The 26,128-nt window shown below is 37.9% G+C and overlaps 1 protein-coding gene across 5 annotated transcripts in view; it reads left to right on the top strand.

Moving 5' to 3' along the window:
• Nucleotides 1-25,925, top strand: part of LOC131503577 (probable ubiquitin carboxyl-terminal hydrolase FAF-X) — a 183,853-nt gene extending 157,928 nt beyond the window's left edge. For 2 of the 5 annotated variants that reach the window (XM_058715030.1, XM_058715029.1), the window contains 10 exons: nt 14-137; nt 712-937; nt 1,441-1,570; nt 5,582-5,767; nt 6,176-6,396; nt 6,483-6,571; nt 9,556-9,712; nt 9,851-10,111; nt 10,707-10,802; nt 11,829-13,377. In XM_058715030.1, the coding sequence (XP_058571013.1) occupies nt 14-137; nt 712-937; nt 1,441-1,570; nt 5,582-5,767; nt 6,176-6,396; nt 6,483-6,571; nt 9,556-9,712; nt 9,851-10,111; nt 10,707-10,802; nt 11,829-11,966 (1,628 nt within the window). In that variant the 3' untranslated portion in view covers nt 11,967-13,377. Of the gene's footprint in view, nt 1-13; nt 138-711; nt 938-1,440; nt 1,571-5,581; nt 5,768-6,175; nt 6,397-6,482; nt 6,572-9,555; nt 9,713-9,850; nt 10,112-10,706; nt 10,803-11,828; nt 13,378-25,715 lie in introns of those variants that run through there. The other 3 variants (XM_058715034.1, XM_058715033.1, XM_058715031.1) reach the window with 3 other exon arrangements.
• The last annotated feature ends 203 nt before the right edge of the window (nt 25,926-26,128 follow it).

Here is a 26,128-nt window from a genome sequence, read left to right as displayed (position 1 = left end):
TATGTTTCTTAAGGACAAGATCACTTGTTGCCTGAAGCAGAAGAAATCACTATGATTAGTATTCAGCTTGCAGCTAGATTCCTCTTTACCACTGGATTTCATACCAAGAAAATCATCCGTGGCCCTGCCAGTGATTGGTACATGGGTTTGGATTTTATTCATATTATTGTTAATAGTTTGTTTGAATCTTTATAGCACTGCTTAATTTTTCCCTAGCCATAAAAATCTTATTTCAAATACAGGATAAAGATTTGGTAGTAATGTTGAAAAGAATATTAAAATTAACGTGCCTTCTTTTAGTCATATATTGGCCCCTATTTCTGTTAAGCTGTATCGTATCTCTTACTGTTTCATCATAAAATTATCTTCTAGATGGAATTCTGGCTTACGTTTAAAAACAAGATGTTTTTAAGTATTTATGGTCTTACATTTTTAATTGTAAAGTTACAGAGAACACACTGATCTAACAGCTCTTTTCAGCATCTTTGAGAATATAAGACCACTCCATGAGGAACATGATGGATTTTGATAATAGATTTGGTAACAGATTTGCAAAAGCCTAGACAAGTTCTCATTTAATTCAACTATGACCATTAATTGTAAAGGCGAATTTTCTTTATTTGATTCATAGAAATCTGTTGGTTCACTGTAGAAATCAGAACAGAAGCACATTAATAAAAAATTGACATTCATGTATTTTTCTTGTTTTAGGTACGATGCACTGTGCATTCTACTCCGTCATAGCAAAAATGTGCGTTTTTGGTTTGCTCATAATGTTCTTTTTAATGTTTCAAATCGCTTCTCTGAATACCTTCTTGAGTGCCCTAGTGCAGAAGTGAGGGGTGCATTTGCAAAACTTATAGTATTTATTGCACATTTTTCTTTGCAAGATGGGCCTTGTCCTTCATCATTTACATCTCCCGGGCCTTCTGGTCAGGTAATTGAAAGTTTTTTTTCTAACAATGAAATACAATTAATTTGTATTTGATCTTTCCTACAAGATCAAATCACTAAACATCTGTTTAACATATATACCATATATGCATGTGTGCATTTTTTAGTTTATTACAGTTGTTTCACAGCAGTGAGTAATGATTATTGGGCACCTTCAAAATATAAGGAAAATTTTTTCTGTTCAGTTACTTCTAGTTATGCAATAGGTCTTCAGATTATATATGTTTTAATATGTTTAATGAAGGTTTAATTTTATAAATTGCTAAATTTAAATGTTTTAAATAGCTTGTTGAGCATAAATGTGTTGAGCATCTGCAATGAAGTTCTTAACTTTTTGTTCCCTCTCAAAAAGCAACTGTTTTTAGTAATTTCCTTTCTCATATTTCTGCTTAATGCAGTCATATGTACAAACATATCCATGATGCAAACATATATATAAGAATCCTTTTCTCCATATGGTGCTAATTAAATATTTGTCTTTTATAGGCATGTGATAACTTAAGTTTGAGTGATCACTTACTAAGAGCAGTATTAAATCTCCTCAGAAGGGAAGTTTCAGAGCATGGCCGTCATTTACAGCAATATTTCAATCTGTTTGTAATGTATGCCAATTTAGGTAAAAACTTTTCGTAACTTATTTAATGTATTATTTCATGTTTAATACTAAATGATGAAAGTATTTTAATGCAGTGATGAGATCTAATTCCTTCTGAAATAGAAGCAGTATTCCATGTTTATATAAATGTTAAAATCCATTGCAGACTTTTTGTATTTTTTTGTATTTTTTATTTATTTTTTTATTTTTAGTGTTTGTGTATTTTTGAGAGAGAAAACATGAGGATGGGAGGGTCGGACAGAGGATCCAAAGCGGGCTCTGTCCTCACAGCAGTGTCCAATGAGGGACTTGAACTCAGGAACTGTGAGGTCATGACCTGAGCCAAGATCAGATGCTTAAGTGACTGAGCCACCCAGGTACCCCTGATTAGCTTTTCAATAGCAGTCCTTATCTTGGACTGTAGTTCAGAAAATGTGTCTGGTTCATGTTCTTATCTCTTAATGCTGGTTTTAAAAAAATGATACACAGGCTATATCCTACATGATATGAATCAGAATTCCTAGAGCTAGGAAAAACTGTTTTCAAAGGAAAGTGGTTGTATTTGTCAGCTTTAAGAATCACTACCTAAAAACATTGGCCTATACCTATGTTTTTGTTAAAATCAATTCATTTCACTAAAACTGTGTATAAGTTATGCACTTAAATTCTGTTGAAATCAGTATCAATATCATTGTTGTCAAAATATACTTCTCTTCATTTCTTCTCAGTGGCTCCAGAGTGCTTACCTAAAATATTATGGTGTATGTTTTATTATACTCTGATGCTCATTCCATTTTTGTTTTGATTTGTTTTTAAGTCTAGTCTTGCTGCTCAACTAGATTATAAAATTCTGGTGATAAGGGCCTTTTTCACGGTAAACATGTTTTCTAAATGAATGGAAGGATCGTCAAGAAATTTATAAGAAATTTTCTAAAATTTTGTATTCTTTTAGATCACATTTATTAAGAGGAGAAAGAGTAGTGGCGCCTGGTTGACTCAGTCAATTAAGTATCCAACTTGTTTTGTTTTGTTTTTTGTTATTTTTAATGTTTATGTTAGAGTATGAGCCAGGCACAAACAGGGATGGGACAGAGGATCTGAAGCAGGCTCTGTACTGACAGAGATGGGGCTGATGTGGGGCTTGAACTCACAAATTGTGAGATCATGGCCTGAGCCAAAGTCAGATGCTCAATCAACTGAGCAACTCAGGTGTCCCAAGTACCCAGCTCTTGATTTAGGCACAGATCTTGATTTCACAGTCCTAAGATCAAGCCCTACATTGGATCCATGTTGGGTATAGAACCTCCTTGAGATTCCCTCTCTTTCTCTCCCTCTCTGCCCCTCCCACTCTCAAAAAAAAAAAAAGGGGGGGGAGAGAGAGAAGAGAAAAAGTAACTATGTTGCATTTACAAGCATAAAATTGCAGTGTTAGTTATTCAGGTGTTGATGCATCAATAGCTCAAAATTACTAATGTTTTCAGATGTAGTCTAGTTAAAAGTTTTGCAGTATTGGGGCACCTGGGTGGATCAGTTGGTTAAGCATCCAAGTTCAGCTCAGGTCACCATCTCACAGTTTGTGAGTTCATGCCCCTCATCAGACTCACTGCTGTGAGTGCAGAGCCTGCTTTGGATCCTTTGTCCCCTCTCTTTCTGTCCCTCTCCCGCTTATATGCATGCATGCACTCTCTTTCTCTCAAAAATATGACATTTAAAAAAAAATAAAATAAATCCTTGTTTTTATTCCTGTTTTTAATACAAAACTATCAAATTTAAGCCCTCACAGAAATCATATTTTAAACAGTTGGTCACAAGTCATTTATTATTGTTCCGTAGTATAATCTTTATTTCCATAAATATATGGATTGATAAATATTAACATTAAGTCATTAAAGCCAGATGTAGCTTAGGGTTCAATTTTTTTTGGATTTTAGCAAGGTAAAACAGTTCATTTGCCACACATTTGACTTTCTCAGTAAGGTCTCCAGCATCACCCTGTAATCAAACATGTGAGTATTTCAGTAATCAATACTCATTCTGTGACAGTGGCTAGTGGTCTCATAACAGGTCAAACAAATTTCACCAAAAAGGGTGTCATGGCACGAACATTATTTTTAAAGAAACTTCATCAGTATTTTCACCCTTTTTTTTAAGTGTGTTCTTTTTTGTTTGTTTGCTTTTAGTTTATTTATTTTGAGAGAGAGCACACAAGTGAAAAGGGACAGAGATGTGGGAGGGAGAATACCAAACATACTCCACAGTGCCCCCACAGAGCCTGATGCGGGGCTTGAACCCATGAACTGTCAGACGATGTCTGGAGCTAAAACCTAGAGTCAGACCATCAACCAACAGAGTACCCAGGCATCCCATGTTTATCAATCTTTTTGAATTTCACATAAAACAATGCAAACCTGTCTTTATTGTGGTCCTGGGAATGCTACAATGCATAAAGGAATTTTAATAGGATAGGAAACAAGGGAAAATACAAAATGCTAATATGTACATCCAAGGAATATCTGAACTACACTTAGTAAGAAAGGGCTTGCTGGAGAAAATGAATTCATTGGTAACGAGAGTGAAGGGCTCCTTAGATAATGAAATTATTCAGTCTGACTTCAATTGGTGAAAGATATGAGGTAGAAGAAGGAATTAGTAAGATACTGTAACCCCATGGTCTTTTGACAAGTCTTGTGAGAAAGTCTATAGTTGATGCCATTGAAAGTCATTATACCATAGTAGACCACCAGTAGACTGCTGCTCCAGTTTGCTCTGTGTGGTTTCAATATGTACACAGTCAACCATGGTCTGGAAGCATATAGTCCCCCCCGACTTGAGGGACTGTCAGAAGGTCAGTGGTAGCCTAACACTATATCACAGCATGATACACCTTGCTAGTTCTCATTACCCAGGCATTTTTATCATCTCATTTACATCATCACAAGAATGGTGAGTACAGCACAATAAGATGATTTTGAGAGAAAGACATCACATCCATATAATTTACTACATTATGTTATAATTCTATTTTATTGTTTTTGGTGTTAATCACCATGTCTAATTTACAAAGTAGGCATGTGAGTATAGGAAAAAAGTTAACATATATAGGGTTCACTACTAGTTCACTAGGAACCCACTAGAAGTCTTGGAACATAATCCTTGAAAATAAGGAGGGCCTACTTAATTAATCTTTATCTTAGAAAGATTACCCTGACTAGGGGTGCCTGGGTGGCTCAGGCAGTTAAGCATCCGACTTTGGCTCAGGTCATGATCTCACTGTTCATGAGTTTAAGACCCCTGTCGGTCTCTATAGAACCTGCTTCAGATTGTGTCTCCCTGTCTGTCTGCCCCTCCCCTGCTCGTGCTCTACCTCAAGAAATAAACATTAAAAAAATTAAGGTTGCAGTGAAAAATCTTTAAATGAAAATCTTTAAAAAAAAAAAAAAAAAAAAAAGACCAGAGGAAACCTAAGAGGAGGAACCCATTTGGGAAGGCTAATTTCTTTTTATTTTTTTAATACATTTATTTTTGAGAGACAGCAAGAGAGAGAGGAGAGAGAGAGAGATCCAGAGTATGAGTGGGGGAGGGGCAGAGAGAGGGAGACACAGAATCCAAAGCAGGCTCCAGGCTCTGAGCTGTCAGCACAGAGCCTGACATGGGGCTTGAATTCACGGACTGTGATATCATGGCCTGAGCCACCCAGGTGCCCCAAGAAATTTAATTTCTCATTTAATTTTGTTTCTGTCTTTATCACTTTACCATATGTTGATGAGAGTTGCTATCTAGGCCCCAAACACTATACTACCTTAGAGCTCAGTATAATCAAAATGCCACAATTTCACAGTTAGAATAAACTAAATCAATGTACTTTCAGCAGTTATGCAGTCTGCACTTCTTCAGCTTACACAATGAGCTTTAATCATAAAAATTATAAGCAAGTATATTAATTATTTTTTATTAGTTCAGTACTTGCCATTCTAATTGTTTTTTGTCTCTTTATTTCTTCTGCACATTATTCTTCTCCCTTTTATTTTATAGGTATGGCAGAAAAGACACAGCTTTTGAAATTGAGTGTACCTGCTACATTCATGCTGGTATCTTTAGATGAAGGACCAGGTCCTCCAATCAAATATCAGTATGCTGAATTGGGCAAGTTATACTCAGTAGTGTCTCAGCTGATCCGCTGTTGCAATGTCTCATCAAGAATGCAGTCTTCAATCAATGGTAAAGTAAAATGTTTTATTCTATACAATGATTTAAAATTAATGGTAGGCTACTATAGTACTTAATTAAAATTCTGAATATTTATAAAAATGAAGTAAGAGTCTGAAGGTCCATTCTCCTATGTTTTTAAACCATTAAGTTGTTGCACGTGTTAGAAGATTTTTTGAAAATTTACTCCCTAATGTGATAAATGCCTTATTTATGAAATGGTTACTTCAGAATTTTAACTTGGTAAAAAAACATGGTTTTTTGCATTTTCCCATCTTGGTATATATCTGATCGTTTTAATGAATGTTTTGTTGAGCTTAGGAAAGTTAATTTTTAATCAGTTTTTCATGTAAAAAAATTCAGTATTTTAATTTTGTATAGAAGTTTATTGGCTTTTCATTGATGACAAATCTATTCTAGGTAATCCCCCTCTTCCCAATCCTTTTGGTGATCCTAATTTATCACAGCCTATAATGCCAATTCAGCAGAATGTGGCAGACCTTTTATTTGTGAGAACAAGTTATGTGAAGAAAATTATTGAAGACTGCAGTAACTCAGAGGAAACCATCAAATTGCTTCGTTTTTGCTGCTGGGAGAATCCTCAGTTCTCATCCACTGTCCTCAGTGAACTTCTCTGGCAGGTTAATGGAAAATAAATATTGATATGTCCATAACTTGATTCATGATTCCTTTAAATTAGGAACTCAGCTATGTTGTATTGTTTTAGGTTGCATATTCATACACTTACGAACTTCGGCCATACTTGGATTTACTTTTGCAGATTTTACTTATTGAAGATTCTTGGCAGACTCACAGGTAGATACATACTTTTTGCTACCAGAATACTTACATTTTTTTTAGATTCTAAAAATAACTGAAATTGCTAGCAGCCAAATACATTTTTACTTCTTAAAGCTCTGTTTATATTTTATAAGTGGTAACTTTTTAGAACTAAAATTTTCATACTAACAAGTCTTTATATAAGGATTTTTTCTCCAAATTCCTGTCTTGGTTCTTTGCCATAAAATTCAGTCTACAAGTGATGATTTAGAATTGGTTCCCCAGTTCTGCCAGGTGATGCCTGCTTTTCTCCCCCCTGGCATTATTTTAGCATGGTTTCCTTAATGAAACAAATACAACAAATTGTCACCCACTAGTCATAACAGTGAAAGAAAAACCTCAAAATAACCTTACACTTATTAATAAATTTGTAGTACTTAATCACTACAGTCTTGAATTTAAGATTCAATTTCAGACAACTTTAAAATTGTTATGTAACCTAATTCACTATCATAGATTCCAAACAAATCAGTTAATGTTTAAATGCCATTATCTCAGTCACCGTGAGATAAAAGTATAACAAGCTCCAACCTACAGTCATTTATTACTCAGTACCTATTTCAGTATCATGAGGAAATTTGACTTTTTTTTTTTTTTTTTTTTTTTTGAGTTTATTTATTTATTTTGAGAGAGAGACTAAGACAACACAAGTCGGGGAGGCGCAGACAGGGAGACAGCATCCCAAGCAGGCTCCATCATACTGTCATCACAGACCCCGATGTGGGGCTCAAACTCACGAAACTGTGAGATCAGGACCTGAGCCGAAGCCAAGAGTCAGATGCTTAACCAGTTGAGGCACCAAGGCACCCTGGGAGTTTGAAATTTTAGAAGATGCTTATTTTAATGGGATGTAATTTTTACTTTTAGTGTAAAGAACTTAGTTTACTGTGTATATTCTTATGTATGCTTTAGACACATGAATCCTACTCAGCCATCTTGTTTCATCCAAGCAAATACAGTAAAAGTATAAATTCTGGATTAATACATAAAATAGTGGGCTTTGTGAAGAAATCAGTAAAGTATTTTTATTATGAGCCATAATGTTTCATTTAATGAACATTAGTTTTAGTTTATTCACTAAGCAATAGGTGATATTTACAAAGTGTCTACTATTGTGCCAAGACAACAGGACAAACACAATATGGATTAGTTATGTATAATAAACAGTTGAAGTAATGGTGGTGTGGCTTGGAATGCAACTCTTGATATTTGGGTTCTGAGTTCAAGCCCCACAATGAGGGTAGATATTACCTACATAAATAAACTTTAGAAAGTCACAATACCAAAAAATTGTTTTTGATTTGGAATATAATGATGTAAAATAAGTAAATAAGTAAAATAAATGATGAAAAGGAGAATTTTCTAGACTAGGTCCTCCATGACAAGAAATAAGGCATCTGTTTGCCAATAAATAATTTTTAGTTTGTTTTTGAGAAGAACAAGAAATAAGTGGTTGTATAAAATGTTATACTGAGATTTGGTTAGAACTGCATTGAAATCACTAATCATCCAAGTTGACTCTTGCCAAAAAGATTGCTTTATCCACTGTGCATATATTTTAATGGCGTAGATTTCAGGTTCATTTTGTACTGTCAGATTACTTCCACTTGCATAGTCACTGGAATCTGCAGTCTTAGAAAAAAATTATCTGGGGGCACCTGGGTGACTCAGTCAGTTGATTGTACTACTCCTGGTTTTGGCTCAGGTCATGATCCCAGCCAGGGCCATGGGTTTAAGCACAGAATGCGGTTTGGGATTCTCTCCCTGCTCATCTCCCCACTTGCTCTCACACACACACCCTCTCTCTTCTTTTTTTTTTTTTTTTTTTTTTTTTTTTTTTTTTTTTTTTTTTTTTTTTTTTCCAACGTTTTTTATTTATTTTTGGGACAGAGAGAGACAGAGCATGAACGGGGGAGGGGCAGAGAGAGAGGGAGACACAGAATCGGAAACAGGCTCCAGGCTCCGAGCCATCAGCCCAGAGCCCGACGCGGGGCTCGAACTCACGGACCGCGAGATCGTGACCTGGCTGAAGTCGGACGCTTAACCGACTGCGCCACCCAGGCGCCCCTCACCCTCTCTCTTCTTAAAAATAAATACCAGTTAAGCATCTGACTTCACTTCAGGTCATGGTCTCGACGTTCATGAGTTCGAACCTTTCATTGGGCTCTGTGCTGACAGCTCAGAGCCTGGAGCCTGCTTCACATTCTGTGACTCCCTTTCTCTCTGCTCCTTCCCAGCTCATGCTCTGTCTCTCTCCTGTCTCTCCTTACAAGTATAAATGAATGTACAAAAAAAATTTAGCGACAAAATCTGAAGCAGGCTCTAGTCTGTGAGCTGTCAGGAGAGAGCCCGGCATGAGGCTCAGACTCACCAGCCATGAGATCATAACCTGAGAGAAAGTTAGACGTTTAATCAACTGAGGCACCCCAACACATACACTTAAAAAAAAAAAAAGGATTCTCTCACTCTGCTCCCCTCTCTTGTGCGCTCTTTCTATCTTTCTCTCAAAATAAAATAAAATAATAAGTAAATAATAAAATAAATTTTAAAAATGATCTAACTCCAGAGTAAATTTCTCAAGTGAAGCAGTCATGCAGACATAGTTGTAGTTAACTTTAACAAAAATAATGTAATATTGATATCCTTAATTTACCACTGATAATGCACTTAAATTGTGAGATACCAAAATAATTTTGGATTGACAGTAATTTGGGTGAGACTTCAGACTCAGGTCACAATTTAGCAATCTTCCCAACTTCCTAGCTTTATGACATTAGGCAAGCTGAATGCTGTACTTATTTTCTCATTTATTAAGTGGGTTTATTTATAATGCTGCATACTCAAGTAAGTAACTCTAGAAGTAAATAGGTTAGATGCTTACATCAAAACATGTATTGAATGATGGTAGGCACAGTGTTACCTAGTAGATATTATAAATTTTTATATCTGGTTCTTTTTAGAATTCATAATGCACTTAAAGGAATCCCAGATGATCGAGATGGTTTGTTTGATACAATCCAGCGCTCTAAGAATCACTATCAAAAAAGAGCATACCAATGTATAAAATGTATGGTAGCACTCTTTAGCAATTGTCCCATTGCTTACCAAATATTACAGGTGAGAATTTTTTTCTTAAATCATGTAGTAATCTGTAAAAGACTGCCTTAAAAGACTTGTGAAAATTTGGACTTGAAATTTAAGTTATCATTGAAAATTATTCTAAATTTTTTCACACAGTTTTATTTTCTTTTGAAGGGTAATGGAGATCTTAAAAGAAAGTGGACCTGGGCAGTGGAATGGCTTGGAGATGAACTTGAAAGAAGACCATACACTGGCAATCCTCAATATGCTTATAATAATTGGTCTCCTCCAGTGCAAAGCAATGAAACATCAAATGGTTATTTCTTAGAAAGATCACATAGTGCAAGGATGACACTTGCAAAAGCTTGTGAACTCTGTCCAGAGGAGGTAAAAAAAGCCACCAATGGGCAGCAGATAAAAATGGAAGAAAGAAAAGTAATTTTTTATTTTTATAGGCCAGGGTTCATTGTATTAAAAAATTTGTATTGTTATTTTGTTGACTTTAATGTCTTGTTGCTTGATTTGTTTTTTAGTAATCAAAGGAGTTTATTCTTTGCTAGAATTTTTTGGAGGTATTTCTGTGAAATTATCAAAAAACAAAATCTATATGTGTGTGTGTGTGTGTGTGTGTGTGTGTGTGTGTGTGTGTGTGTATGGAAACAAATAGACTTTCCTATATATATTTTATATATATATATAAATATTTTATATATATATATATCTTATATATATATATAAATATTTTATATATATAAATATTTTATATATATATATTTTATATATATATATAAATATTTATATATATATATTTTATATATATATATAAATAATTATATATATATATATATATTTTATATATATATATATAGGAAAGTCTATTTTTTTCCTCTGTTAATTATTATATTTGCTTTAAATGAAAAAATGTTAATGAGGTCAGCCTTGTGGATTTTTAAGAAATTTTTTCCAGAAAGAGATTAAAATAAAGTTGCTTTCATAATCAAATTATTAATTTCTAAATATTTAAAATTAGGAGCCAGATGACCAAGATGCCCCAGATGAGCATGAGTCATCTCTACCAGAAGATACTCCATTATATCCTCATCCATCTGGATCTCACTGTCAACAGGTGACTTTTTTGTGTTTTTTGTTTTCATTTTTATTCACCAAATTATTTTTCTTTATCTAAAGAGGATTTAATTATTTTTCTTAAATATTTTATAAATTATTGGTTGTGAGTATAAAGTAATAAGGTGATTATCTAGAATAGCTTTGCCAAGATGATCAGAGGAAGAGTGGTTAGAGTTGAGGTCATGTTGCAGCATGTTTCAGTCTATCCTCATGGTATTTTTCCTTGTCACATAGCCCTCTTCTACTAATTGCAATAGTTAATTTAAGTGTGTGACATTTCACATTAACATAAATTTTGTTAACATTAAATTAATAACAATCAGAAGAAATGTTAAGACGCGAATGTCTTGGTTACTTTTGCCCCAGTATTCAGGTGCAGTAACGATGTTCTTAAAATCAGCAGTTAGACAGATTTCAATAAATGAGTCACTGGAAAAATGATAGATTTCTGACAAGAAATATCCATAAGGAAACCTTCATTCAGAAACAAGAATTTGGACAAATCTTTCTGGAAAGATTGTGGTTTAAACCACAAACATGACTAATTGAGGCCTTTTAAGGCAGTGGTTCTTATATTTATATGCCTCAGAATCCTATAAAGGTGCTTTTTAAAACAGGTTGCTAAGTTCCGTGCCTCTAGGATTTCTGATTCATTAAAGGTGGGACTTTACATTCCAAAGAATTTTCCAGGTGATGCTGTTGCTGCTGGTCTAGGGAATACTCTCAGAGAACCAGTTCTTTTAGGTGTAGCATTTGGGTCTTAAACACTTTTAAAATACCTCCTTTGTGAATATAGAATGAAATTTTATCATGAAGTCACATTTTCAAAACAGTTTATCATATTATGCTTACATTCCTTACAATATCAGAGTTGATTTGTAGGTTATTTTGTAACTATTACATGACTGTTTTTAAAAGATAAGTCCCTAGAAGAGATGTGTCTACTTTTAGACAAACTTTAGCCCATGATTTTTAATTTTAGTATGTGAAAAGTTTGACATGCAAGTCTTTTTCACCCTCTCAGAATAATCATGTGCATGGACAGCCATATACAGGGCCAGCAGCACATCACTTGAACAACCATCAAAAAACTGGCCAGCGCACACAAGAAAATTATGAAGGCAATGAAGAAGTACCCTCATCTCAAATGAAGGATCAGTAAAATGCCTATCATTAACTGCTTCCTTTAAGACCATGCACTCAGGCCTTATTATCCAAACTTTTTCTGTGTCTGGCTATTATTCAAAACTAGAGAAGCTGTTCAATATAGAGCGGAGATTGTATTCACTGTCATTTGCAGAAATTTTCCGTCAATATATATAAGCCACCTGCAGGGGAAAGTGTATAGTGTTTTGTATTAAATGGCTGACACTAATCTGTAAATGGCAAAGATGTATATAGTATATTAATGTTTGACTGTTAATTCTTAACCAAGAAAATTTTTTTTTTGATGAAGAGTTAAAGATCTACAAAAAAACAATTTTCTTGTTACGTCTGCTGCATTCTGCATTCAGTATTGTCTGCTTCATGGCAGTTGGATCAAATTCTTTACCAAAAAAAAAGAAGAAAAACAAAAACATTCTATAAAACAGCCCATCCGTTATCAATCACACCCCATTGGTTTCTTGTTAATTCTTAGTTACTAGAGCTATATAAGGCTGATTGGTAACCTTTGAAATATGTGGGTGATGTGGAAAAATTGGTGATGTAACATTGTTTCTGGATATTTCTCATTACCTTTTTATTCAGGTTAATTCAGTTTAAAGCTATAATTATGCTTTAACATTTAGCATGGCCTCACACTAAGTTTGTGTAGCCAATAAAAAGCAAAATTACCAGTATACAGCAGTTTCTCCACAGTGACAGTCGTGTTACCCAGAGGTTTTGTTACACCTAGAGTAAATATAAAACAAGAGGAGAAATGTGACAAACCAGAGGTTTTTAGTTACTCATTTATTCATTGTGTTTAAAGTTTGACAGTTCAGTCTCTGGATGGGATAAACAATGTGAAAGTAATGATAATAGGAATTTTAAAACAAATATACAGATACGCAAATATGCCAGAATGTATGGAGCGTAATAGACGACTGTATTTTGTGTGCTTGTTTTGTTTTATGATAGAGTTTATAAGGTGAAACTTCTAAAGAACCCCACTGAATTGGACATCATCAGAAATCCACAATATTTTGAAGTACCATTGCACCTAGATACCTGGCTGGTTTTCTGGTCAGTCACAGTTTTACTTGAAAGCAAGAATTGTCCCAGTTCTTTTTCCATTCCAAAATTCTTATTGTTGTGGGGTTTAATTAAAGCATAAACTTCTGGTTAATATAATTCTGAAATACTATTTTAGAATGAACATTTGTTTCAGGATTCTTCAAAACTCATGAGTTAATACTATATTTAAAAAAGAATTGGTAACTTTGGAATGTGTGTAATATTTTGGAACCGCCTAAAAACCAAATATTCCTGCAAACAGATATGGCGTGTCCTATACTATTTAAATATTTTGCTGTTTTGTTTTATAGAAATTATTTTGCTGAATTTACAAATAGAATTTGATTTAAGAAGAATTTTGTTTCTTTGTTTTTGTTCATTATTCTTTTGTTCTTAAGCATTATACTTTCATTAAAATTAATTATTTGCATAGCACAGCTTGGCATAATGCTGAATTCAGCATTTCCGACATTGAGTTTTTGTGCTTAAAATGGTTTTTTCTTTGCTCTTTATGGATTTGGAGAAAAGAAAAACTATTTTTCTTTTGAAAAAATCCAATATTAATCAGCCTTCTACTTTTGTCACATTTTTGTAGTCATTTCTTATTGTTTACAGTTGTTGTCTTCTCTGGAGTCACTAGGAACACTGAGTTTACAAATACTGAACCTAGGTTCCTTAGAGAAATACTGGGTTAGAATCATGCAAACTGGTGCTTACAGTTTCATCAACCTATCAGTACATAACCTTGTTTTGTGTTTCTCTTGAAAGATTCTTCATTTAATATATACTGCTGATTAACACTGAACTCAATGCCAACAGTACCAAAACTCATTCATAAGGCATCCTTAACTAAAATTTAAATTCTCTGGGCGCTTGGGTGGCTCTGTTGGTTACACATCTGACTCTTGATTTTGGCTCAGGTCATGACCTTACAGTCATGATGAGGAGACTGCCTGGGATTTTCTTCCTTCCTCTGTCTCTGATCCTGTCTTCTGCTCATGTACATATTCTCTCTCTCTCCAACATAAAATAAATTGTGATTTCTCTTTAAGGCATAAGACCACTGGGGAGCTAAGCACTTTTCCCATTTTTTAAACAGAATTACCACCGAACATAACAGAATGTGCCTGTCCAGGGGCGCCTGGGTGGCGCAGTCGGTTAAGCGTCCGACTTCAGCCAGGTCACGATCTCGCGGTCCGTGAGTTCGAGCCCCGCGTCAGGCTCTGGGCTGATGGCTCGGAGCCTGGAGCCTGTTTCCGATTCTGTGTCTCCCTCTCTCTCTGCCCCTCCCCCGTTCATGCTCTCTCTCTCTGTCCCAAAAAAAAATAAATTAAAAACGTTGAAAAAAAAAAAAAAATTTAAAAAAAGAATGTGCCTGTCCATAGATCCAAAGTCTGCAGCTGAAATACAGATGCAGATTTTCAGCTGTGTTTAGCTGTATCTCAACATTCACATCAAGCACCTAAAAAATTTTCCTGCTCTGTGGATGTCCATGAATGACCACACAAATACTGATTTTGAGTCATAAAAATCATAAATAAATTTTACTTGACAGGGCAAGTTCGTGAAGAGAGTCTTCATTTCTATAAATTAACAAGCACAGTTCAATGGTATTGCAGTTGGATTAGTAAGGAATTCTTTGACAAAAAGCCTATATTGAGCTGAACTAAGAAATATACATACTTGGTTATTTATTTATTTATTTATTTATTCATTCATTTATTTATTTATTTATTTATTTTCAGAGGTAGTATGAGCATGGATGTGACACAGAATGCTAAGTAGGGTCCACACTGAGTAGAGCCCAACATAGGGCCTCACTCCCATGAATCATGAGATCATGACCTGAGCAAAGATCGAGAGTCAGATGCTCAACTGACTGAGGTGCCCCTGAACTAAAAAATACACTTGTGATTAGGTGTGCCTGGGTATTTCAGTTGATTAAGTGTCCAACTCTTGGTTTTAGCTAAGGTCATGAGTTTCATCTCACAGTTTCATGAGTTCAAGCCCTACATCGGGCTCTATGTTGACAGTACAGAGCCTGCTTGGGATTCTCCCAAATCTCCCTTTCTCTTTTTCCCTCCCCTGCTCACACAGTCTCTGTATTTCTCAAATAAACTTTTTAAAAAACATTTTAAGAAATAAACTTAGGATTAAAGGGGAACATTTGTTTCCACTATATATAATTTGTCTGTTCTTTTAGGTTTTTCGTAGTAACTAGCAAATTTAAAACCATAGAGATTATATTTCTAACTTTTTTTGTATTACATCTGCATTTGTTGAGAAAAATTGTAGCATATGAAATTCAAGTTGGTTCTTTAAATTTTTTTTAATGTTTGTTTTTGAGAGTGAGAGACAGCACATGAGTTGAGGAGGAGCAGAGAAAGAGAGAAAGACACAGTCTAAAGCAGGCTGACAGAGCCTGATGCAGGGCTCGAAGTCATGATCCCTGAGATCATGACCTGAGCCAAAGTTGGGTGCTTAACTGACTGAGCCACCTAGATGCCCCCATTGCATATCTAGCAGTAGAATCTGCCCCCACACACCAAGAATTTTATATTTATTACTATCTTAAATTTCCTTAAATACCCAGTAGCCAATAATCTAGGACTTGAGTCAAACCATTTCTAAATTACATTGATAACTTTTACCTTTAGTGAGCAATGTCTCGGCAGCAGTAATCCTACTCCATCGGTGGCTGTGTTATCTCCCAGAAATAAAAGGTTTGTTAACTCCTGCCTTCTTCCTCTATCCAAACCAGTTGTTTCATTGAGAGCTATTCTTGCTGATCATTTCTGACAACAGAAGTATCAGTTCCAAAATCATCCCAGGATTCAATTATTTAATAATTCACTGTGAAGACTCTCAACTCACTGAAAGTTCTTACAACCTCATTTATGACGTATTACAATTAAAAGATATGGATTAATACCCACCAAGGGAAGACTTATGTGGGACACAGTCTTGGAGAGTACATTATGAAGCTTTTGTCCTCAGGGTGCCTGGGTGGCTCAGTCAGTTAAGTGATCACAGCACAAATAATGATCTCAGGGCTGTAAGTTCAAGCTCAGAGTTGTGCGTGAAGTCTACTTAAAAATAAAGCTGTTGTCCTCTGTCATTGGAGTTGTGGACAGCACTAACTTCTCCCAGCAATGTGCACACAGAGTACACACAGAACTGCATGAGCAGCAAAGCTCATCTGAGCCTTACTGTCCAGTTTTTATTGGGATTCAGTCACTTAGATATAGTAGACTACTTACATGGCCGAAATGATTTGCAGCCTCTCTAGAGGTCAACTAATACCATACGGAGCAGACACCCCTTTGTAAATCACATTTAGCATAGGTTGTCTGGCATGACTCCAGGTTCCCTGTGTAAACACATTGTTTGCAGGGCACTATATGGCTTAGAAGTTCTCTCCAAGGAGGGGCACCTGGCTGGTTCATTTGTTTAGCATGCAGCTCTTCATCAGCAGGTTGTAATTTTGAGCCACATGTTAGATATAGGCATTACTTAACAATGAAATTGTTTTAAAAATGAGAGAGGAGGAGAGTAAGGTTAATTCTTTCCAATTTGGGTCTGTATTTTGAAGGTACTACATTTTAACAACTCACTGTCCATGGTTGTATAAAATTTAAATGGGAAATATTCTTTTTTTTTTTTTTAATTTTTTTTTTTCAACGTTTTTTATTTATTTTTGGGACAGAGAGAGACAGAGCATGAATGGGGGAGGGGCAGAGAGAGAGGGAGACACAGAATCAGAAACAGGCTCCAGGCTCCGAGCCATCGGCCCAGAGCCTGACGCGGGGCTCGAACTCACGGACCGCGAGATCGTGACCTGGCTGAAGTCAGACGCTTAACCGACTGCGCCACCCAGGCGCCCCTAAATGGGAAATATTCTTATACCACTGAAACTTATTTTTCAGCTGCACCAAAGGCATAGCCTAGCTTTACTAAGAGCTGCAATGCAGAGCTAATATAAAAACACAGAATGTGCCATCAGTTTAATAATAATAAAAAATGAAAAACTGGAAAACCAAGGTGGTAAAAACAAAAAACAAAAAACTGAAGGAGCAGAGAAAAGGCCCATGGTCCAGAGGATAGGGAATACCACAGCCTGGTGTTGGCTGTTTCTACTGGGGAGGGAGGGGTGGGGGGAGATTGTTACTATTCACCTGGGCCAAAGACCCTTATTTTCTGAGTTGTCCTCAGCTTCTGCATGCCTCAGATCTTGCACAGCAGGCCAGAGGTGAAGACCTCAGTTGGTTTATAACAACCAGCAGCTTATTGACCGTAGCCACCTAGGCATCATCACTGTGCATGTCCAGGAATTTGTACACGTCAGTCTCCAGCTCCAAGATTTCTTCTTCCTGCCAGTAGTAAAGGCAAGAATGCTGCTCCAGGGTCGTACTTGACCATGACCTTCTCTTGGCGCTTCATTGGGCCCTCACCTGCAGCTTCAAGGGGCCTGTGAAAGTCTATGCCAGGTCTTGGGTCAGGGCTGCCAAACCTGGGGACCCAACTGCCAACAATGTACCCCTGCTGGTTTGCTGTCAGCCAGATCAGATTCCTCATCACTTGTGTGACAGGCCTTGTCCTGCACTTAACACTCCCTGACTGACTCCGGAACACTGGAAAGAGTTAGGTCACTAGCTTGGCTCCTCTCAGGTCTTAAGGGGCAGGGAACCAGTAGAGTAGCTGCATCATGGGGGGGCCCAGGCCTGCCTGTCTCATTCTGTCTCATATCTCTCTGTTCTGTCCCCTGAACCTGCTGTCTGAGCTCTAAGAAACTTTGCAGAATGAAAGTTTTGAAGAGATTCCTTAAATGTGCAAAACTTTAACATCTCCTATAAAACAAATGTAGCCCACAGGAGGGCTGGGTTGGTTAAGGTGGGACTCTTCAGTTAAGCTCAGGTCATGATCTCAGTGTTGGTGAGATTGAGTCCCAAGTGGGGACTGACCTCTGGGCTGACAGTGCACGGCCTGCTTGGAATTCTCTCTCTGCCTCTTCCTCAAATAAAAATAAACATTTTTTTTTAAATAGCCCAATTCCACTAGCTTGTAAAGAAATTACTATATTTTGTCAAGACAAGATGCACTAGTAAGAACAAATTTGTGTACTAAATTCATGTATAATTTTTTTTAATGTTGAGTTTTTGGTTTTTTTGTCAGAGAGAGAGGGCCAACAGGGCATGAATAGAGATTTTTAACTAGTAATCTCTTTTCTGTTTATGTTTATTTATTATTTTGAGAAAGAGCTTGAGCAGGGGCAGGGCAGAAAGAATCTGTAACAGACTCTGCAGAGCCACACACAGGGTGCAGGGCTCTATCTCACACCCTGAGATTGACACCTGAGCAGAAATCAAGAGTTTGAAGCTCAAGCAGATGAGCTACCCAAGTGCCTCATCAAAATGACATTTTTTCAATATAAATCTCCTTTGGTCCATTTTCAACAACAAAACTGGCAACCATGAAGGGTCCCTGGGGATAATCCCCTGCAGAAACTTTGTGGCTTCATTGGAGCTTCCTAGGGCAGTTTTCCACCAGGTCTCCCTTGAGGAGTGGAGGGATGGAATCACTCTGTGGAGACCAGATCTTCAAACTTGAGAAAGTGGTATTTCAAGAGCTTCTCCCAAACTGTAGGTAAGGTTTAAGGCCCCAGTTTCTCAAGTGGCAGGTGCTACACAGGTGGGTATTGGCTTAGTGGGACAGAGGAAATCGGAGATTTCTTACTCTGATTTCATCGCCAGAAAACCAGCTTCCATTAAGAGGGCAAGGTTTGGGATTTGTTGAACAGCATGCAGTTTTTGTATGTGAAATAACATGGGAGGTATCCTTTCTATTCCATGTAACAGGTCCCTAGGGAGAATTTTGGCTGGTTGGTTGACTATGTAAGTGTATGTCAGAAAAGGTCATGGTGTTTTATATAATTGTGACTGGCTTCTGGATTTTTGGAAAAGGGAAAGAGGATGATATTCTGCATATACAGGTCTTTGTGCAGTTGCATAGGAGGGATGGTATACAACTAGGCAGTAAATTGATGGTGCAGTGGAAATGTCAATGGCAACATCCTGTGTTCCACTCCTCTAGAACCCTGGAAAATAGTGAATGAGGACATGTTAACTTTTTTTTTTTTTTTTTAATTTTTTTTTTTTTCAACGTTTTTTATTTATTTTTGGGACAGAGAGAGAGACAGAGCATGAACGGAGGAGGGGCAGAGAGAGAGGGAGACACAGAGTCGGAAACAGGCTCCAGGCTCCGAGCCATCAGCCCAGAGCCTGACGCGGGGCTCGAACTCACGGACCGCGAGATCGTGACCTGGCTGAAGTCGGACGCTTGACCGACTGCGCCACCCAGGCGCCCCGAGGACATGTTAACTTTGACGGTAGTGAATCTCTTTAATCCAACTTATAATAACTAGGGCAGCTCCTTTTTGGTAACAGAAAAAACACTGCAGTTGAGTCTGTTTCTCTCTCATCCCTCTGCCTTTCATTGCTAAGTGGAGGAGTGGAGAGAGGTTGCCATCAATGAAAGAACTTCCAAGTCATGACCCAGAAGCAGGCATGGGCCCCTGTGCCCAAGAGGGCACACAGTTTCAACAGGGTCCACCTGATAAGGGCATAAGGCAATTCCCAATGTGCCGACTACCCATTGGAGCAAACAGAAAAAGTCAAATAACCACTTACTACTGGGCTTACAAAGTCCATTCTGTGCCTCAGATTTGTTGAAATCTAAAAACTCTTCATGTAGAGATGATCCTTAAAAAATGGTTGAGGGTGCCTGGGTAGCTCAGTTGGTTAAGTGTCCCAACTTTGGCTCAAGTCATGATCTCGCAGTTAATGGGTTTGAGCCCCATGTCGGGCTCTGTGCTGACAGCTCAGAGCCTGGAGCCTGCCTGAGATTCTGTGTTTCCCTCTCTTTCTGTCCCTCCCCTGCTCACACTTGTCTCTCTCTCTCTCTCTCAGAAATGAATGAACATTAAAAAAAAATTTTTTTTTTTAATACACTGATTTACATGAAGAGGGCCCTGAGAATACACGGCTAGTCAAAATGTTCTTCACTGGGCAGAGCGCTCCTGACGTCAGACAAAAGCTAAATAAAGTTGAGGGTGCTGTGTCCAGCCTGTTTGGTGGAGATTATATACAAGACTTATAATGCTAGGGAAGACAAAAGGTGAGGCTGATTTGAGTTTTGCTTTTGTCATCTGGTGAAAGAGACCAACCAAAGGGCAGGTCGGGACATCCCAGGTTGAGCAAAGACCAATGTGTCTATTGTAAAAAAGGCATAGGAAGTGAGATTGCTCAACGTTTTCTAGACAGGGAAAGGAAGGCCACATTGAAACTTCTGGGAAACAGATGGTCCTTCAAGGGGAAGGATGGGACAAGGATAGTGAATGAAGGGACCCAGCGCTTAGAGCCATATCAATGACCCCTATTAGAATAGCCCCACAAGAACCCCACATGCATTTAACGTGGAGTCTGGGTTGATAAACTATTTGGTAAATACTGGAGAAATCTATGCGGTCTTAAATAGTAGCTGACTTCATTAAGTCCTTCTACTCTGTCTATGGTTAGCATCACTGGTTGGGTACAACAGTGTCCTCTTACAGCCACTGTAATGTAAATGAGGTAAACAGAAGTTGAGACATAGTTTTTTACACATGCCTGATTGTCCAATTCCTCTTGTTCTGCAAGATGTTTTATAAAAAGCAATTTAAATGCTCAAATAACTTTCTCATCTGAGAAATGTCAATCACGATTACAAGATCCCCCTGAAAATGCCATAAGGCTTCAGCTGATGGTATTGAATGCAGAAGACCGTAAGGCGGCCTGGGACCACCTGAGTTGTGTGAACAAGTGAGTACCACTGTTTGGGCAGGTGGGATACCTGGGTGAATTAAGTCAGCCACTCCAATAGTTGCACTGTTGAAAGAAGAAACAAAATTTCTTCATGTTAAACAGTGGCTTTAAAGGAGGAAACGGGGTATCTGGCCAACTCAAACAGACAATGCAGCTTTTGATCTCAGGGACATGAGTTCAAGCCCCACATTGGTCATGGAGGCCACTTAAAGATAGGTAGGTAGATAGACAAAGACAAGACAGACTGGATGGATGGATGGATGGATGGATGGATGGATGGATGGATCAATAGAAAGATATATAGATACATAAAGAAGTATTAAGAGCCTACAACTAGTTTTCAATCAGTTTTAGTAACATGGACTGATTCACCCTTACCAGTTTCCCTGTAACCCTACCATTTCACCAGTGAGGAAACCCCATTTGGAGGAATATGTTTTTGTTCAAGATTTAAGGGTTATAAAGTTTAGGATATCCATCCCACAATCTATACAAATGACTAGTGTGCCATGACACTATAGATGGTTTATAGTGTTGGGAGTCAAAAGATGTCTTCTTTGATATTCTTTTGGAAGGGAAGTCTCAATTGCTGTTTGCCTTTGAATGACAAGACCCAGACATGGGTCATTATCCAGTATTGTTGAACTGTACTCCCTCAAGTCTTCAAAAATTTACTTACTTAATTCAAGTAAGGAGCTAGGTAAGGACTTCTACAGACTACATGTAAACCAAGATATATTATTGCAATATGTTGATCTGTTAATAGCCAGCCCTGATTATGAACATTGTCTAGAAAATGCCATCAGTGTGTTTAATCACCTGGGCTGGTATGGGTACAAGGTTTCCACTAGGAAGCTAAAATTTGTAAACAAGTCTCCTATCTGGATTTCCTGTTAAATCAGGGAAACTGAAGTTTAATGGCTAGTGGAAAGCAAGCCATTTGGGATTTGAATATTCCAAGAAATCAGAGACAGTTATGCAGGTTTTGGGTATGGCTTGATTTTGCAGAATCTGAATACTGAATTTTGGCCTTATGGCTAAGCTCCTTTATGAAGCCTTAAAAGGGCTCAATTTAGAGCCCCTAGTATGGTCTGGATTGTCAAAAGGCCTTTGAGACAAAATGGGCACCTTAGTCCACCACCACCTTAGGACACTCTGATATGAAAAACACTTTTTTTTAAACATTCATTTATTTTTGAGAGACAGAGAGAGGCAGAGGAGGGGGACAGAAAGGCTCTGAGCTGTTTGTTAGCACAGAGCCTGATGTGGGGCTCGAACTCATGAACCACAAGACCATGACCTGAGCTGAAGTCAGATGTTCAACCGACTGAGCCACCCAGGTGCCCCTGAAAAACAATTTTAAATTGTGTATTCCTGAAAGGCAGAGGCTGGCCTTGGGAGTGCTAATACAAATGATGGGAAAATGCCATGTCCTGTCCCTGGACTGTGTGGTAACGGTATATTGCCCTGTGCTAATGTGCACTGGCTGCCACCTGTGACTTACTACAGGAAGCAGAAAAATTCATATTATGGTTAGGACAGTCCATTGTTATATAGGTGCCCCACCAAGTGTTGGTACTATTAGAATAAAGGGGAAGCTATTGGTTGACCCCAAGCCCAAGCAATACTTTCTGATAGCCCAAATGTCACTTTAAAGATTGTGAGCTCTTGGGATACCCAGGTAGCTCAGTCAGTTAAGTGTCCAACTTGATTTCAGCTCAGGTTGTGATCTCACAATTCATGGGAACGAATTTCACATCACAATGTGCTGACAGTGCCAAGCCTGCTTGGGATTCTGTCTCCCAGTCTCTGCCCTTCCCCCAGTCACTCTGTCTCTTTCTCTAAAAATACATAAGTAAACTTAAGACCATGAGCTCTTTAAATAAACTGCTGTGCTGCTTTCTGTTTCAAACAAGTCTTTTCCATAATGGTTTGGAAATTCTTGAAACTATGTACTCTAGGAAGCTTGATTTATGTGACCAGCCATTGACATAGGCTGACTCGCACTTGTTTACTAATGGTGGTTTTCTTGACCACAAACACTGCTAAGCACGTTATGGCATGGTGAATGGCCAGGGGGTTGTGAAGCAAGAGTACTTCACAATCTCCCACCCCCAGGGCACATGAGCAAAAAGGCAGAATTAAACCCCCACAAGCTTTGCAACTTTCCCTTGGGGAAAAAATGTCTATATAGATTTCTAAATACAGTTTATGGTGGTGCAGTATCAACAGGGTAACATGGGATGGGTGGGGTTTGCTGACAGCAGGAAATCAGGATATTAAATATATCCCAGAGATATGTGCTGTCATGCAAACTCAATCTGAGCCAAAGGCCATGGCTAGCATGCACTACCTGGGACATCAAAAATTAGACTCCTGGGGCACCTGGGTGGCTCAGACAGTTGAACATCTGACTTCAGTTTGGGTCATGATCTCCAGGTCCGTGTGTTTGAGCCCCACGTCATGCTCTTTGCTGACAGCTCAGAGCCTGGAGCCTGCTTCAGAGTCTGTGACTCCTCTCTTTGCCCCTCCACCTTTCACGCTCTCTCTCTGTCTCTCCCTCAAAAATAAACATTAAAAAAAAAAAAAAAAACAGACTCGTGTGGTTCAAGGTAATCAAGCAGCAGATAGAGCAGACAAATGAGCAACAGCCAGTCATCAGTTTGAAGGAGCCTATTGCCCCAAGTGGATTTGATCCAGTTTACTCCTGTGTAAGATGAGGACAACAAAAGGGTAGAGGAATACGAATTTGACTGGTGGTACCCTACTCATTAATGGGAATCAGTTCTCATGGTCTTGTGATACTGCTTGATATCACATTTGCCCTGTCTGCCTAAGGAATAATCTAAAAGTTAATAAAAGAAATTTGCCAGTGGGAATATAACATACGGGAGAATGCACTTATTATGACTGGCACACTGATTTAACCCAAATCCCACAAACTACTGGAGACTCTTCATGCTTACTAGTCTCTGTGTATATCTTCTTGGGCTATGTGGAGGCTTTCCCCACAGGAAGTGAAAAGGCAATTGAGAAGGTTGTCAAAGTGTTCCTTAAGGAAGTTAAATCCAAGTTATAGGGTCCCTACCTCTATCCAAAGTGATAATGGACCCTCCTTTACTACAGTAGCAACTCCATGAATAAGCAAGGTTTGGGCATTCAATGGAAATTACATGCATCATGGAAGCCCCACTCTATAGGAAAAAATAATAATAATAATCATCCTACTTAAAAAAAAAAAAAAAATGTTTACTGTTCAGAGACAGAGTGTTAGTTGGGGAGGGGCAGAGGGAGACCGAATCTGAAGCAGGCTCCAGGCGCCAAACTCAGCACACAGCCCTACCCAGGGCTTGAACCCATGTATTGTGAGATTGTGACCTGACCCAGAGTCACTTGATTGAGCCACCCAGGCACCCCAAAATGAATCCTACTTTAGAAAAGACAAAAAGCTCTAACGATAAACAACTGAAATGGGATCAAGTCCTATCAATTGCCCTTCTCTGCATCTGAATGACCCCTAGAAATGGGCTCCAACTAAGCCCCAAGAGATTATGTATTATAGGTCAGTCCTAACACCCCAAGGTAGGAGGGAAAATACACATTTGGTTCAATAAATAAAACTAAAATGATATATTCAACAATTGAATCAGTTACTAATAATAACTATGCACGAGTTTGTTTCTTTCAGAAATCCAGCCCAACCAGAAGCACCACAAAATTTTTAAGGCTTGCAGCTAGGCTTCCTCATTCAACATGAGGAAAGAACAGGGCCCAGATCATCAGTTGGAAGAGAAACGGAAAGGACCATACAATGTTCTCTTGACAACCCACGTATCCCTCAAGTTGGCTGGAATAAATTAACCTTGGTGCACCATATTCAGGTTAAACGGAACCAGTCCCAAAGAAAAGTCAACCCTTGGGAGATTTGAAATACTTATCTAAGAAAATAAAAATGAGTAACGGTGCAATGATACTTTACTTTCTATTTGCCTTCTCTTTAGGATGGAGAGATAATTCCCAAGTTCACCCTATTCAGGCCTTGTACTCATCCAAATGGGCCACTGAGTGCTGGATTTGCCTTCTGAGAGCACAGTGTGCACTGTATTACTGTGACGCACTTGTACATCCAGTAAGGAAGTTTACCCAGTCACCCTAATGGACAAGGGACTACTGCTGAAGCTTCCCGATCCCGCACAGTGATTATAGGTTCAGGATAATATATTATCCTCACAGAAGTAATTCGGAATTGCATGGCCTCAGATTATATGTTGGCCAACCAAGGAGGTGTTTGTACAATTGCAAATACATCCTGCTATGCATATGTAAATACTTACCAAGCTGAGACTGGTGTGGGAAAAATGCAACATTAGGTTACAACCTGGATGCAACAATCTCTAGCTCATCAAACTCCTATATTGGAAAGAATGGACAAGTTCTGACCAACTGGTTCTCAGGTCTATTCTCATGGATCCCAGATGGAGTTAAATTCTTGGGGATTTCTTGTTTTCTTCTAGAAATCCCAGGAATGTATGCACTGCTAAAGGTTATCCTTTGTTCTGTGCCTTATGTCTGTAAACATACCCTATCCATCTTAAAAGCCAGAAAGGGTAACTGGGAAAAGCAAATTCAAGTTTTCCACCATGAAAGTCCCCTGACAGGAAGCAACCAGATGAGTATGATGCCCCTCTTCCATAGAAACGGAACACTTAAAATAACAGTGGTATACTGAAACCATATAAATGCATAAAGCTGAACAAAAGTAAAATGCACTAATGCTACAGCAAATCTCAATTTTAAAGTAACCTTTTTCTTCTCTTCCTCTCCTCCCTTCTTAGCCTCTGTTACAAGAACCTGGTAACACCGTAAAGAAGTGAAGAAGAAGGGTGGCAGCACAGACACAATTCCTGTCAAAACTGGACAGATCCCATATTTTCCTATAAAACAATCCAGGCCCTTCTTCCACAAAGCCTTGCAGCTTTTTGAAGACCACTGTCTGCTGCACTGTCTTGCCGGGCAAAGCAATAAAGCTATTCCTTTTTATCTCAGACTCTGTCTTTGCATTATATATTGACTCTAAAGTATAGAGGTCAGTTTTCAACATTAATTCTGATTGCATCATGGTCAGTGAATCTCTACCTAGAAAGATAAGAGAATGTTAAAAATAATTACTTTCAGCATATTTTTAAACTATTCACTAAGGTGAATTTTTTTTTCTTTGAGAACAAGGGCACACACACACAAACCAGGG

Source organism: Neofelis nebulosa, assembly GCF_028018385.1.
Source record: "Neofelis nebulosa isolate mNeoNeb1 chromosome Y unlocalized genomic scaffold, mNeoNeb1.pri SUPER_Y_unloc_1, whole genome shotgun sequence".
NCBI lineage: Eukaryota > Metazoa > Chordata > Mammalia > Carnivora > Felidae > Neofelis > Neofelis nebulosa.
Note: the sequence above shows the minus strand (reverse complement) of the source record. Positions and strands in the feature narration are given on the sequence as shown.